Genomic DNA, 12149 nt, shown 5'->3' with positions numbered 1-12149 from the left:
GTGTTCCAAGCAAGCTTAAAGCATAAGGGTCAGCAGGGCTTTTTCTGAGCAGGAACGCACAGGAATGCAATTCTGGCTGCCTTGACATCAGGGGTGTGTGGCCTAATATGCAAATGAGCTCATGCTGGGCTTTTCGTACAAAAAAAAGCCCTGAGGGTCAGTGCACTGGGCAACTGCAAGCCAAATCTAACCCCTGATAAATGCTGCTGGATACAAACATCTCCCCTCTCCAAGATCCCAGTCCTTTCCTCCTTGCTGCTGCACCACTTCAATGGCCCTAAGGGAGAAACTAGTTTGCATTTTTTTTAAAAACGATGCCAAGTCTCCCGAACAGAGAGAAAGAAGCAGCTCATTTTAAGCATGTTTTGTTCAGTCAAACCATCAGTGGTTGTTCATTTTTGCAAAACTTGTAGTGTTTGCAGTCTGTGTTTTGTTCCTCACCCTAGGAGGCCGGCCTTGATGATTCCCAAATCGGGGGTGGGGGTGGAGGGAGCTGCGTTTTATTCAAGTAATGTTCCTAAGGAGTCCTTGAAAGCTTAGCAGGGATTCCTTGATGGGAAGTCCATTTACGGCAGACAAACTTTTTCTGCCCACCATCAGTGATAATCGCCTGTAGCGTTACAGCCACAGGGGACTGCTGAGCCCAGTAGCCAGTGCGAGCCAACTGACTTCACTCGCAACCCTCGTGATCTTGAAGACAGCAGCGGAAGCCACAGTTGGTGTCGAATGCAGCAGCTGGAATGTTGACAGGGGTTAAGTGTTTTGAACATGTCGCCCCACATTTAAGTTCGCTACACTGGCTGGGGGTTAAGTGTTTTGAACATGTCGCCCCAAATTTAAGTTTGCTATACCAGCTGCTGGTTTGTTTCCATGTGCAGTTCAAGGTGTCCTTCATGATGTGGGACACCTGTGTCTTAGAGACTGCTTCCACCCATATCTACACTGAAAGCGACTCTGACCACTGGACCAGGGTTTACTCCTTGTTCCTCCCCCACATTGCTGCTTGGGCTTATGGTTTCTTTGTGGCTGCCCCTCTGTTATGGAAGGGGCTTCCTAAGGATCCAAGGAAGGTCTCAACCATGCACAATTTTCCAGGGGCTTTGCAAAGTAGAGCTCTTTCATAGAATCATAGAGTTGGAAGGGACTTCCAGGGTCATCTAGTCCAACTTGTTGGGCCTTTGTTTGCCCTTGAGAAAAGATGGCCAGATTTCATCAGTGGGGATGGGCATTGACCCCAAAAATGGAAATCCATGGAGGTTCGTGAATTTCACAAACCATGGACTTCCCCAGTTTATGAACCAGTTTTGTGGTTCATGAGGTTCTGTGATGTGGCTCAACCTGGAAGTAGGATCAGAAGGCATTTAAATGCTTAGCCGAAGGGTCAACAGAGACACTGAGCATGTCCATTTCCACTCACAATGCACTGTAAGGTTTTAGGTTGCTATTCTCAAACTCCATCTGATCCCTGGCTGGTCATAGCCTTGGGAAGCCCATTACTCAGTAGCAAAGCACATGGCTTGTATGCAGAAGGTCACAGATTCAATTCCCATCTCTCTGCTGGCAGATATCTAGGAGACATGATGCCGGTCAAAGTTGGGAATGTTGGGCTAGATATACCAGTGCCCTGACTCAGCATAAAGCTGGTTCTTAAAATCAAACCAGAATTAGAACCTGGGTCATCTGTACTATGATCCTTGTATGGATCCACCGGCTCTTCCTCAGGAATTTGGTACATTTCTTGATATGCATACATTTGTTTGTCTATCTTGATGGTTTTGTGCCCCCCCTTCTCATAAATGGGACTTAGGGTCCTGCAATATACAAAATGAAATACTATAATAATCTAATTGGTCAAATATCATTATCAAAAATAAAATCAACTGGCAAGGTCAGTAAAGCACACAAAAGCAAAATTCTGTCTATTGAAAACCAGGAACACTTTACACAGCTCCTCTGAATGGACTGAGTAGCCAGACCTGATGTCCTCTTTTTTGGTGGGGGGAATTCCACAGCCAAGGGGCCACCACCAATTAGGCTCAGAAGATGTAGCCACCTGACAGAGGGTCTCATCTCATAAATCCTGCTCACTGTGCTTCAGGAATGTTTAAAAATGGCAAATGTGGTTTCCTAGCACCAGAAAGCCATGAATATATTATTGTACCTATTAACTTCCAGTTAAGGAATTCTTGGCTTTTTGTTCCTTCACTTCAATGATTTAAAGTCTGGGTTTTGATCGTTTGCCAGTTTTTCAATAGAGAATTCATAAGTCCTGATTAGCGTGTGATAATAGTGTTTAATTAACATGCTGGGATGAAATATCAAGGTCTTTGGTTAGCTGCCCATATATCAGTTTATTTTCAGAGGTCTGGAAAATTAGCTACTGTAAATAAGATTTCAAATTGGGTCCCCTCCGGGAAAAGGAAGTAAGGGATAAATCTACAGTAAAGTGCAACTGTTACTTATGGCATAGATGAGTTAAGCTGGACCTTTGGACTGAATGCATTAAAGAGAAAATGGAGCAATGAGCATTATATGCTAAATCTTAATTGCCAGTGCATGAATTTTCATATGAATGAAGGAAGGGTATTTGGCATGCCTGAGAGTTTTGATAGTGTCATCCATTTCCCAGGGAAACCTAGTGGGGTATTCTAAGTGGTTGCCCCACAAGTGTGGCGCTTCCTTTACTTAGGGCAGTAATGCCTGTCCAATCCCACTCATTGGACTATTTTAAAAGGATTCCGATGGCCCCGTCCAGTGTTAATGTTCTTGTGTGAACAGGAAGTCCGGGGGGTGGGGGGGAGGGAGAGAGATGGAACCCAGAGGCACCCTGTAGGTGGAGGAGAACCCCACAGTCTTTAAAACACTTGGTAAAGCAGGGGAGTGTGCCACAGAGATCACTTAGCAGAAGGTGAGATCTGAGATTTCATAGTAGAGTTTATTCTCCACTAGATGTTGCAGTTCTGTTTCATTTAAATTACAAATAGCCAGCCATACTCAGACTTTGTTTTTGGTAACTCTGATCATTCCTAGGTTAATTGGCCATTTAAAAATAATAATAAAATTCACTGCCTTCCACCCCCACCCCCCACCCCTTGAAGATGACTATCATATACCAGGAACGCTTCCTAAAATAGTTTCTAATGGGGTCGATTAACAGAAGTACAGACTAGGGATTGCCTTGTGTCCAAGTAGCCATTTGATGGATATTTGCATTTATTTTATTTTTTGCCTGTGGAGGGGTTGCAATTTTTTGGGGGGGGGAGTGAACTTTAATGAAAGGAGTTCAGCGGCTCCTCTAAGACACCACTCGCCTTAAATTGAAATGACATGGGAAGGCTGTCAGGCTCCTTCGCGCCGTCTGTTCAGCCGGCAGTATGTGAAGATCACCATCTGTGGGGTTTTTTACCCCCCTTCTGTCATGCCCAAAAGCTTTTACTGAAAGTTTTGAGAGCAGTAAATCCCAAACTGTGTGCTGGGACACACCAGACTCTCATGAGAGATCAGCTGGTATGTACTCAAGATAGGCACGAGTTAAATAATGAGAGACTCTCGGTAACCCTAAAGAGAAGGCTGCCTGTTGAGTCTCTGCATGAGTTACTGCTCTGGCCTTGCCTCCTTCTAATTGGCCTCTGCTAAGGTATGTAATTCTGCCTAGACTGTGCATAAAGTATGATAGGATCACTCTGTCACTTCCAGTGGAAGGATGCAGAAAATTACCTGCTGTCAGGTGGGCATCTCTGTATGTGATGCTACTCTGGCCTGGTAGTTCTCCTGTCATTGGGTGCAGCTTAGTCACCTCCCCTCAAAGGAGGCCTCTCCTTATGCCACTGCATGAGTCATTGATTTGGATTTGCCACCTTCTAATGGGGGAAGGGGGCACATCCAGAATTGCAACTCTGATAGGTACAGAGAGAGCAACTTCCTCTAAGAGGAACTAATTCTGACTCTTCCGCCCTTTGAAGACATGATCCAGCCAACGTGACTCAATAATCGTCAATAAAGACAAGATCCAGCCAACATGACTCAATAATGAGTGCAGTTTGAAGTATCTTCCATTCAGGTCAATGGACCTTAAAACGTTTTGACCAGATTGTGCCCTAAAAGTAAGCCTGATTCAAATGTTGTGCTGACTGCAATTCAGTAATTTAAGATATCACAAGTTTGGACAAGAGTATTGTGGGAGGGGCTCTTCTAACCCTGACATTCCTTCTTGATTTTCATGTTCTCCTGTTTCTTTCTTTTAAATCCTTACAGGCCATGCAATATTTAAAATCACATATCTAAGCAATCATGACTACAAACATCTCTACTTTGAGTCTGATGCTGCTACTGTCAATGAGATTGTGTTGAAGGTACGTATAATTCAAGGTGTCCATTCTCTTGAGTTGCTGGATTGACAAATGCTAGGGTCACCAGTTTCTCAGGGCCAGGAGGGTTCTCGTTGGCAGTATGTCCTACCTTGAAAGGGTGTCAGTTCCCTCCTCCAATCAGCAAACCTGGTGGTGCAGGGGCAGAGAATCAGTCCATAGCCCCCAGATTCAAGGCCCCATCATAGATTCTCTGCAGCAAAGAGATTCCACAATTCTTCCTTGCGTATATCCTATTCTAATAACAGAGCTGAGGTAATGCTTAAAACAGAAAAAGTTTGTACCGAGAGAGACTAAGTTCCCTGTGACCTTGGTAAGGGATGCAGATATGCATCCGTTTGCTAATTTCCAGGGCTGCAACATTCAGTCTATTCAATTTATTAGTTTGATTAGCCAATTCAAAATCTGTTGATCAACTAAAAAGGTAGCCCCAAGTTATCAGGCAGCTGGTTCATAAAGAAAATTGATTGTTTTAAATGCAGATTCCGAAAAGGTGATGGTGCTTGCCGTCTGCTGTTTTTACAAGTGACAGTCCTTCTTTCTATCTTGCACAGAAGCGAATGCCTCTTCTAAAATTATACCCGCTAGTGGACATCATTTAAACACTAAACATACCATTTGCCTTAGACTTTTTTTTTTTATTCTTACGTAGCTATATATAGGTTTAATCAAGTAAAACACACGTTAATTGGCTAAGATTTCTTTAGCTAGTGATAGCAGTTCTTATTTTGCATAATGTCTGTAGCTTCCTATAATGAAAAAAGTGGTATACCGAGCATCGGAGCCCTGCCTGCTGACCACAGGGAACCTACTTAAATCTCCTTCCTTCTCTTTTCTGGTTTCCTAGATTTTACTAAGCATTGCTTAAAGACACTAAAAGCTTGTTTTAAAAAAAAGGAAGGAAGGAACAAAAGCAAGCAAAATGCAAAAGACTTATCAGATGCTGAATCCTGTGCCTAGCACCTGGTTCCACACTTGGCCAGTATAATCACCAAATACACTTAGCTGCGCCCTATAATTGTGGAAATTCACACCATTTTGTGCAAGTGGAAAACAGGGTGTAAATAAATTAATGTATTAAAATTCTGAATTACTGAATACAGAATAATAGACACAAGTGAGTCACTCTGCAGACAGAGGGCAAAAGTGGCATTTATCTGGTTTGCTCCAAAGGATACTTCCTTTCTGACCTCAAGTATTAAGCAGCTAGAGGAGTGTTTGTCAATTGAAGTTTGATTCAAGTAAATGTCCGCCTAAGAGAACTTGCAGCAATGTGTGTGCGGGACTAGATTCACACATATTCAGCCGTGAAGTTCACTGGGTGGTCTAGGACAAGTTGCTTTCTCTCAGCCTAACCTACCTCCCAGGGTGGCTGCTATGAGGATAAAAATGGAATAAGGAAGACCCACATACACTGTCCTGAGCTGCTTGGAAAAGGGCAGGGTAAAAAAATGTCTACAGAGAGTTCCTTTTCAGCTCATCACCAGGGGAAAGGGAGGCATGGCTAGAGAGGACTGGAAAGGGGGGCATTTTGGTCACAGCTTCCTGGAACAGCTCATGGGGAAAGATGACTCCACACCACCGATGACTCCACACCACAAATAGGCTACAGCTGATGCACCATGCCACTCGTCTGAATTTTGCACATCTGCCTCTTGCCCATGTGCATTACACACCTGCCGCACAATCAGAAGTAGACATCCAGCATGGGCTTGGCCTCCATTCCTTTGGAGACTGGAATAATTCCCCCTATTCCAGCCTTGGTTAAGTTGCATACCAAATGGTGATGTCCTTTGAGCAGAGCGCAGAATATTGCTGTCATCAGTGTTCCCTTTAAACTGAGTTAGCATGAGCTAGCTCACAGATTTTTAGCCTCCAGCTCACACATTTTTGTCTTCTCAGGAAAGATGACCCCAGAGCACACTAATTTATGCAGTAGCTCACAACTTTAATGCCAGTAGCTCACAAAGCAGATTTTTTGCTCACAAGAGTCTGCAGCTTAGAGGGAACATTGGCTGCCATTAGTCTCACAGTCACTGGTAAAATTTCTGAAGTATTTCATTAAAGCCGTAACATCCTTCTTGACATCTGAATAATTTCCAGGGACCCATGTTTCCAGTCTCAGCCTCTGGGTCACTCAGGAGGCAAAGCAGCCAATCCTCACCCCCCAAGTCATCAGCAGCTCACAGGGGTAGTACATTACAGCATCTCTCCATTCAGATATATTTGCATTTTTTAAGGAAGATGATTTTTTTTATTGCCAGGGTTTACTTTTTTATTTAAGGAAATATAGCTTGCTGTACGCTTTGGTTGATTTACTTTCTGAAACGAAGACGCTAACGCTGCTGGAAGGTTAAACGGAACTTTCTGCCATCTATTATTTTTATGGCAATTTAAAATTTTCAAGTGATAAGCTTTATGTGCCATTTCCAGTCCTTAACGGGTTTTCCCGTGTAAAGCTTATGGAAGTGCTCAATAACTGACATATGCTAAGGAATTTCAGTTCTCAACCACCACCCAAGCAGGAGAGCCTTAACTGCTTTTGCACCAAAAAGCATGAACTTGTATCACTGACATATTTCCCCTCCTCCTCCTCTTTTGTCTTCCCTGAGCTGCTGCTTCTCCAAAAACCTCTCGCATCCTTGGAAGGATTTTTGATGTTGCTTCTTGTAGCTCTTTAAGAACAGATTGTTGGGGAGCATTAGTGGGGAGGGGAAAGGGGAGAATCCATCCTTAGAACCACTTGCCTCTCCCTTTATAAGAGGAGGGGGAGGAATAGTTAAAACCAGGGCTTTTTTTGAGCAGGAACGCAGTTCCGGCTGGCTTGGGATTGGGGTTTGTGGCCTAATATGCAGATGTTTCATGCTGGGATTTTATGACAAAAAAGCCCTGTATGAAACAATGGTGGCATCAGGGGGTGTGGCCTAATATGCAAATGAGTCCCTGCTGGGCTTTTTCTACAAAAAAAGCTGCCCATCATCTGCAGTGGAAGCATGGGAAATTGGAGGTTTTCCACATCCTGCAATTTTCATCTTCCTTTAAAAAAACCCCCAAAACTTTAAACCCAACTTTCATAATCAGCACAAGAGTGCATGGGCACCACCTGAAGCAACCCTTCCCCAAATTCGTGCTGAGAGAGAGAGACAGCTATTCCTAATATGTCCCACAAGAAATAAATTAATTTAGTGAAGAATAGTTAAAGGTTTCTGTGAATGCAATGAATTTGCGCCCAGAAGATGATGCCCAGTGTGCAAAACTGAAATTCTAGCAGGAGCTCCTTTGCATTTTAGGCCACACCCCCATGATTTAACCAATTCTCCAAGAGCTTACAAAAAAGAACCTATATCAGGGGGTGAGGCCTAATATGCAAAGGAGCTCCTGCTAGAATTCCACCCCTGCCAATGTGTATCTGCATGATATACTTCTCTAGCCTTGCTCGCTCCCAGTTAGACTTTTCTGGTGACAAGCAGTTCTTTCTGCCACATCTCCCCGTTGGGTGTGGTTGAATCATTCAGTCACTCGCAGAAGTATCCATCCTTCAACAGGGAGTCTGTTCCATGTATGTGTAATTGCTCTGGGTTTGCCTCCTTACAAGGGAGAGGCATGCCCAGGACAATGAGTTGCACAGAAGCCCAGTGGATTGGGCTTCTCCAGGGATGGGTAACTCTACACAGTCAAAGTAGGCCTGTTCAGCTCCACAAGTTAATCGTGACCCCAGTTTGAACTTTAGGGGTGGGGAGCATGCCTCTTCATTTTTCATAAATTTGGGGGTCAGTGGGCACAGAAAAACCCCTAGATGTCAAAAGAGGGGAGCTGGATGGGGAAAGGGGAGACTAAGTAGGATCTCCAGATGACTCATGCAAGCAAGTCAAACCACACTCTCCATATTCAAAATGTAACTTGTACATAACTCTGGTATGTGTGTTTTGGGGCTTAGATCATAAATTCCCCCATTAATTCTTTATTTCTGTCTAAAGGAGATAGAGCAAATAGGATCGGATCAGAATTCTCAAATTATGTCTCCCCCCACCCCCAGTACATGATCAAGAGATAAAAGTCCCAGTACTTTATTGACCATGAAAACTCCCTCTATTTTCCCCGCCTTGAGCCCCTCATTTGCTGTGGAAGAGCAAATCCTTCACAGTGCATAAAATTGGGTGAGTTTTAAGCCACAGCGTATTAACCACCTAATGGCAGAGCAAAGGGCGTTCTTATCTTCTGATTTCTGCATTAACCTTCTATTAAAATTATCTATGTGATTATCGCCTGAGCACTAGAAGATAATAAATTTAAGGAAGAGTTGGCTTGTTAAATATCATTTAAAAATGCCTTCATCAAGCAACATGTGCCAAAACATAACTGGATGTGCAGAAATTGCTGAGCACACAAACATAGGGAAAGGATTGTTTTAGTTTTCAATGCTAGATGGTTAATGGATGAAGAAAGTATAGCAGTTCCTTTCTGACTTCCAGCATTCATTTGGCACACAAGAGCTAGACTGATGTAGTTTTCTAAGCCGCACAGAGCCAGCATGGCATAGGCACAGCCATGTTGGGAAGTTGACCAGGAAAGTCCCAAGCAGGTGGGAAAGGAGCATGAAAAGACATGTCTATGAAGCCCAGTTCTGCTTTTCTTATTTCCATTCCCCACCCCTAGAATCAGCACCCAACAATTGCAAAAGGACTGTGGGATATCACATTAAGACAAATCCCAGAAGTGTAGCTATATTACATTCAGCTATCTAGACAGCCCATGTGGCACTTTAAAGTCTAGCATGTCTTTTGTGGCAGAAGGGGGCACTCGCTCACATAGATTAAATGGGGCGTTAATGATAATCTGGTCTCCTGGCCAAGAGACCTCTGCTGGACTTTCAAAACCGCTGAGTAGGGTGACAAAGAGGCCCCTCTAGGCTTGGCACATCGTTGTCTTTTTTTCCTAGAACTTTCTAATGTACAGTCACAAGGAAATTTTGTAGGTAGCCTAAGGTAAGCTACTGTCTCTCAATCTCACCCCCGCATCTTAAGAAGGAGGATGAGGAGGAATGGGCACAGACCTGAGCCAGTGTCCAGGCTGAACTTTGCTCAATTCACAAACCCCGAACTGAGGTCCAGGGAAGGTGCCTTCCTCGAACACTCACTGAGCTTCTGCTTGGTTCAGGTGTTCAGGCCCCCCACGCACGTATGCTGCTTCCTAGTGGCATCGGGTGATGCCCCTGGTGCACCTGCCTCACCCAAAAGTGACGCAACATGTTGGGGGTGGCACCCAATGCCACTTGGAAGTGATGCGAATGCATCAAGGGCACAACACGCTTATGTTATTTCCAGATGATACCAGGGGGACCCAAGCCAGTTCCGTCTGGGTGGCTTTTTTGCTGAGGGTTCAATTCAAGGCTGTCTGGTTCACGAGCCCCAAACTGAGCTTTCCTGTTCTGTGCCCATGGCTAATAATAACTACAACAATAAAAAAGTTTAGTTTAGTGTATTAAATTTATACCCCACGCTCCCCACCAAGGCAGGCTCAGGGCGGCTTACAACATTAGTCATAACAACAATAAAAGACTAACACATAAGGGTCTCCCTTACGGGTTTTTGTAAGGATTATGACAAAGTAATGTACGCAAAGTGCTTTGAACGCTCCAAAAGAGCTATGTAAATGCTAAGTCATCTTCTTTGTTATTCTCTGCATCTCCTGCAAGTGGTCTTGGGTTTTAGCCCGTCCCCAGCTGCACTGCCTCTTTGGGACTGAAACTCCTCTTTCTCGGTCTTTCCTAGGTGAACTACATCCTGGAGTCCCGTGCCAGCACCGCTCGAGCAGACTACTTGGCTCAGAAGCAAAGGAAGCTAAGTAGAAGGACCAGCTTTAGCTTCCAGAAAGAGAAGAAGTCAGGACAGTAGCGAGGTCTAGGCTGGGCTAGAACAAAACTGGAGAAACAAAACAAGAAAAAAAGCAAAGCAAGGAATCTTCCTGCTCTGTTCAAAGCAGGCAGTGCCCTGAACAGCCTGGGAGAGCGGAAGCGCAGACTCATGAGCTCTGGCAGCAGCCAGCTGGGGCAGGAATTGTGCTTTTACAGGTTGGCAGGACAAGCCTGCTTTTAGGCGACAGGCGTCACTCATCGATGGAAACTAAGAGCCATATCAACCCAAGAACAGATAGCCAGGCTTTCAAAGCCTCTGGCTGGGGCGATGAAGAGGCCCCTGTAGGCTTGGTGTGTTGTCTTCTTTTCTTTTCTTTTTTCATAGAACTTTCTACTGTACAATCGCAAGGAAAGCCGTCGTGGGTCGGCAGAGTGATCCGCAAACACACACACGCAGCCTCCATCCGTAATGCCCTGACACACAAAACACCCCATGACGTATCGCTTGTGACATGATCAAATTTCTTAAAAACGAAACAAACTTGTAGGACAAATGTATCCATTTTTACTACTAATAAACAAATGTACTCTTTCTGAAGGACTATTGGGTGTTTGGTTCTTTACACAGGGCAGTCAGGAGCAAGGAAAGCGCGCTGGAACTCTCCCAAATCTAAGTGTTCATTGTAGGCACTGTGGAGGCTGCATTTGTCAATATCTGAATCCCATATGACCATCAAGAGCCAGTTGCCTCATTAGGCCAGAAGACAGAGAGAGAGAAAGCATGCACAGGCATGCAGCTGGCTTAGTGCAACACCCAGGGCTTTTTTTGTAGCAGGAGCTCCTTTGCATATTAGGCCACACACCCCTGATGTAGCCAATCCTCCAAGAGCTGACAGTAGGCCCTGTACTAAGAGCCCTGTAAGCTCTTGGACGATTGGCTACACCAGGGGTGTGTGGTATGATATGCAAAGGAATTCCTACTACAAAAAAAGCCCTGGCAACCCCATGTAAATACATGGCAGCACCATGGAGGCTGCACTGGAGTCTCTAGCTCTGCAGAAGCAAGGAAGCTTCTGCTCACCAGCAGGCCATTCTTACTTATCAGACATGATCAGGCGAATGATAAATGACAAAAAAACTCCACTCTGGCTGCTTGGCACTGGGCTGGTGATTTAAGCAACATTAGGGAAGCGCTGTGGTTCATTGGTAGAGTATCTGCTTTGCATGCAGAAGCTTCCAGGTTTAATCCCCAGCATCTCCTACGAAAAGGATCAGACAATAAGGGGCATGAAAGACCTCTGCCTAAGTCCCTGAAGAGCTGCTGCCAGTCTGAGTAGACAATACTGATCTTGATGGGCCAGGAGTCTGATTCAGCATACGACAGTTTCACGTATTCAATTTCAGGCAGAGCTCTGGCAAATTCGGCTGCCTACTGTTGGTCTTCTCTGCTCTTGTGCAAGGGATTTGTTTCTTGCCTTGAGCCTCCTCATCCTTGTGAGTCCAGGAGAAAAGCTGAGCTTTTTTTGTCTCTGGGATGTGGGAAGCCCAAGCTCTTGCACTCGGTCTCTGGGAGAAGCCAGAGGAAGGAACCTCATTAAAGCAGTGGTTGGGTGCAGCCCAGTCAAGATTAATGGGGGCAGTTATTCACAGAGACACGTCTGTAATGGAACCATGAATTTCCGGAGGAATCTGCCGCCTGGAGTTGTTGCTACATTTCAGGAGGGAGCTCCGGCTGAAATTAATGCTGCTTAAATCATCAGCTCTAGTGCCACGTGGCCTTCTTCATGGCCTCTGCCATGTCTCAGAGCAGGCAGGTGTTTATGATGTGCCAAAGAAAAGGACCCAAGGCTCGCAGGAGAGAGAACTGCCGGAAGGCCATAGTTTGCAAACTTTGTACCTCAAGGGGTCTTCTTTGGGGAGGTGCCCCT

General features: G+C 44.9%; 1 protein-coding gene across 2 annotated transcripts in view; it reads left to right on the top strand.

Moving 5' to 3' along the window:
- The window catches only part of MAPKAP1 (MAPK associated protein 1), a 214488-nt gene extending 203669 nt beyond the window's left edge, over positions 1-10819 (top strand). For both annotated transcript variants that reach the window (XM_060250673.1, XM_060250674.1), the window contains 2 exons: positions 4255-4352; positions 10139-10819. In XM_060250673.1, coding sequence (XP_060106656.1) covers positions 4255-4352; positions 10139-10261 — 221 coding nt within the window. In that variant the 3' untranslated portion in view covers positions 10262-10819. The remainder of the gene's footprint in view (positions 1-4254; positions 4353-10138) is intronic.
- The last annotated feature ends 1330 nt before the right edge of the window (positions 10820-12149 follow it).

Source organism: Heteronotia binoei, chromosome 12 (genome assembly GCF_032191835.1).
Source record: "Heteronotia binoei isolate CCM8104 ecotype False Entrance Well chromosome 12, APGP_CSIRO_Hbin_v1, whole genome shotgun sequence".
Classification (NCBI taxonomy): Eukaryota; Metazoa; Chordata; class Lepidosauria; order Squamata; family Gekkonidae; genus Heteronotia; species Heteronotia binoei.
The sequence above is the reverse complement of the archived record's forward strand: the minus strand, read 5'-3'. Positions and strand labels throughout refer to the sequence as shown.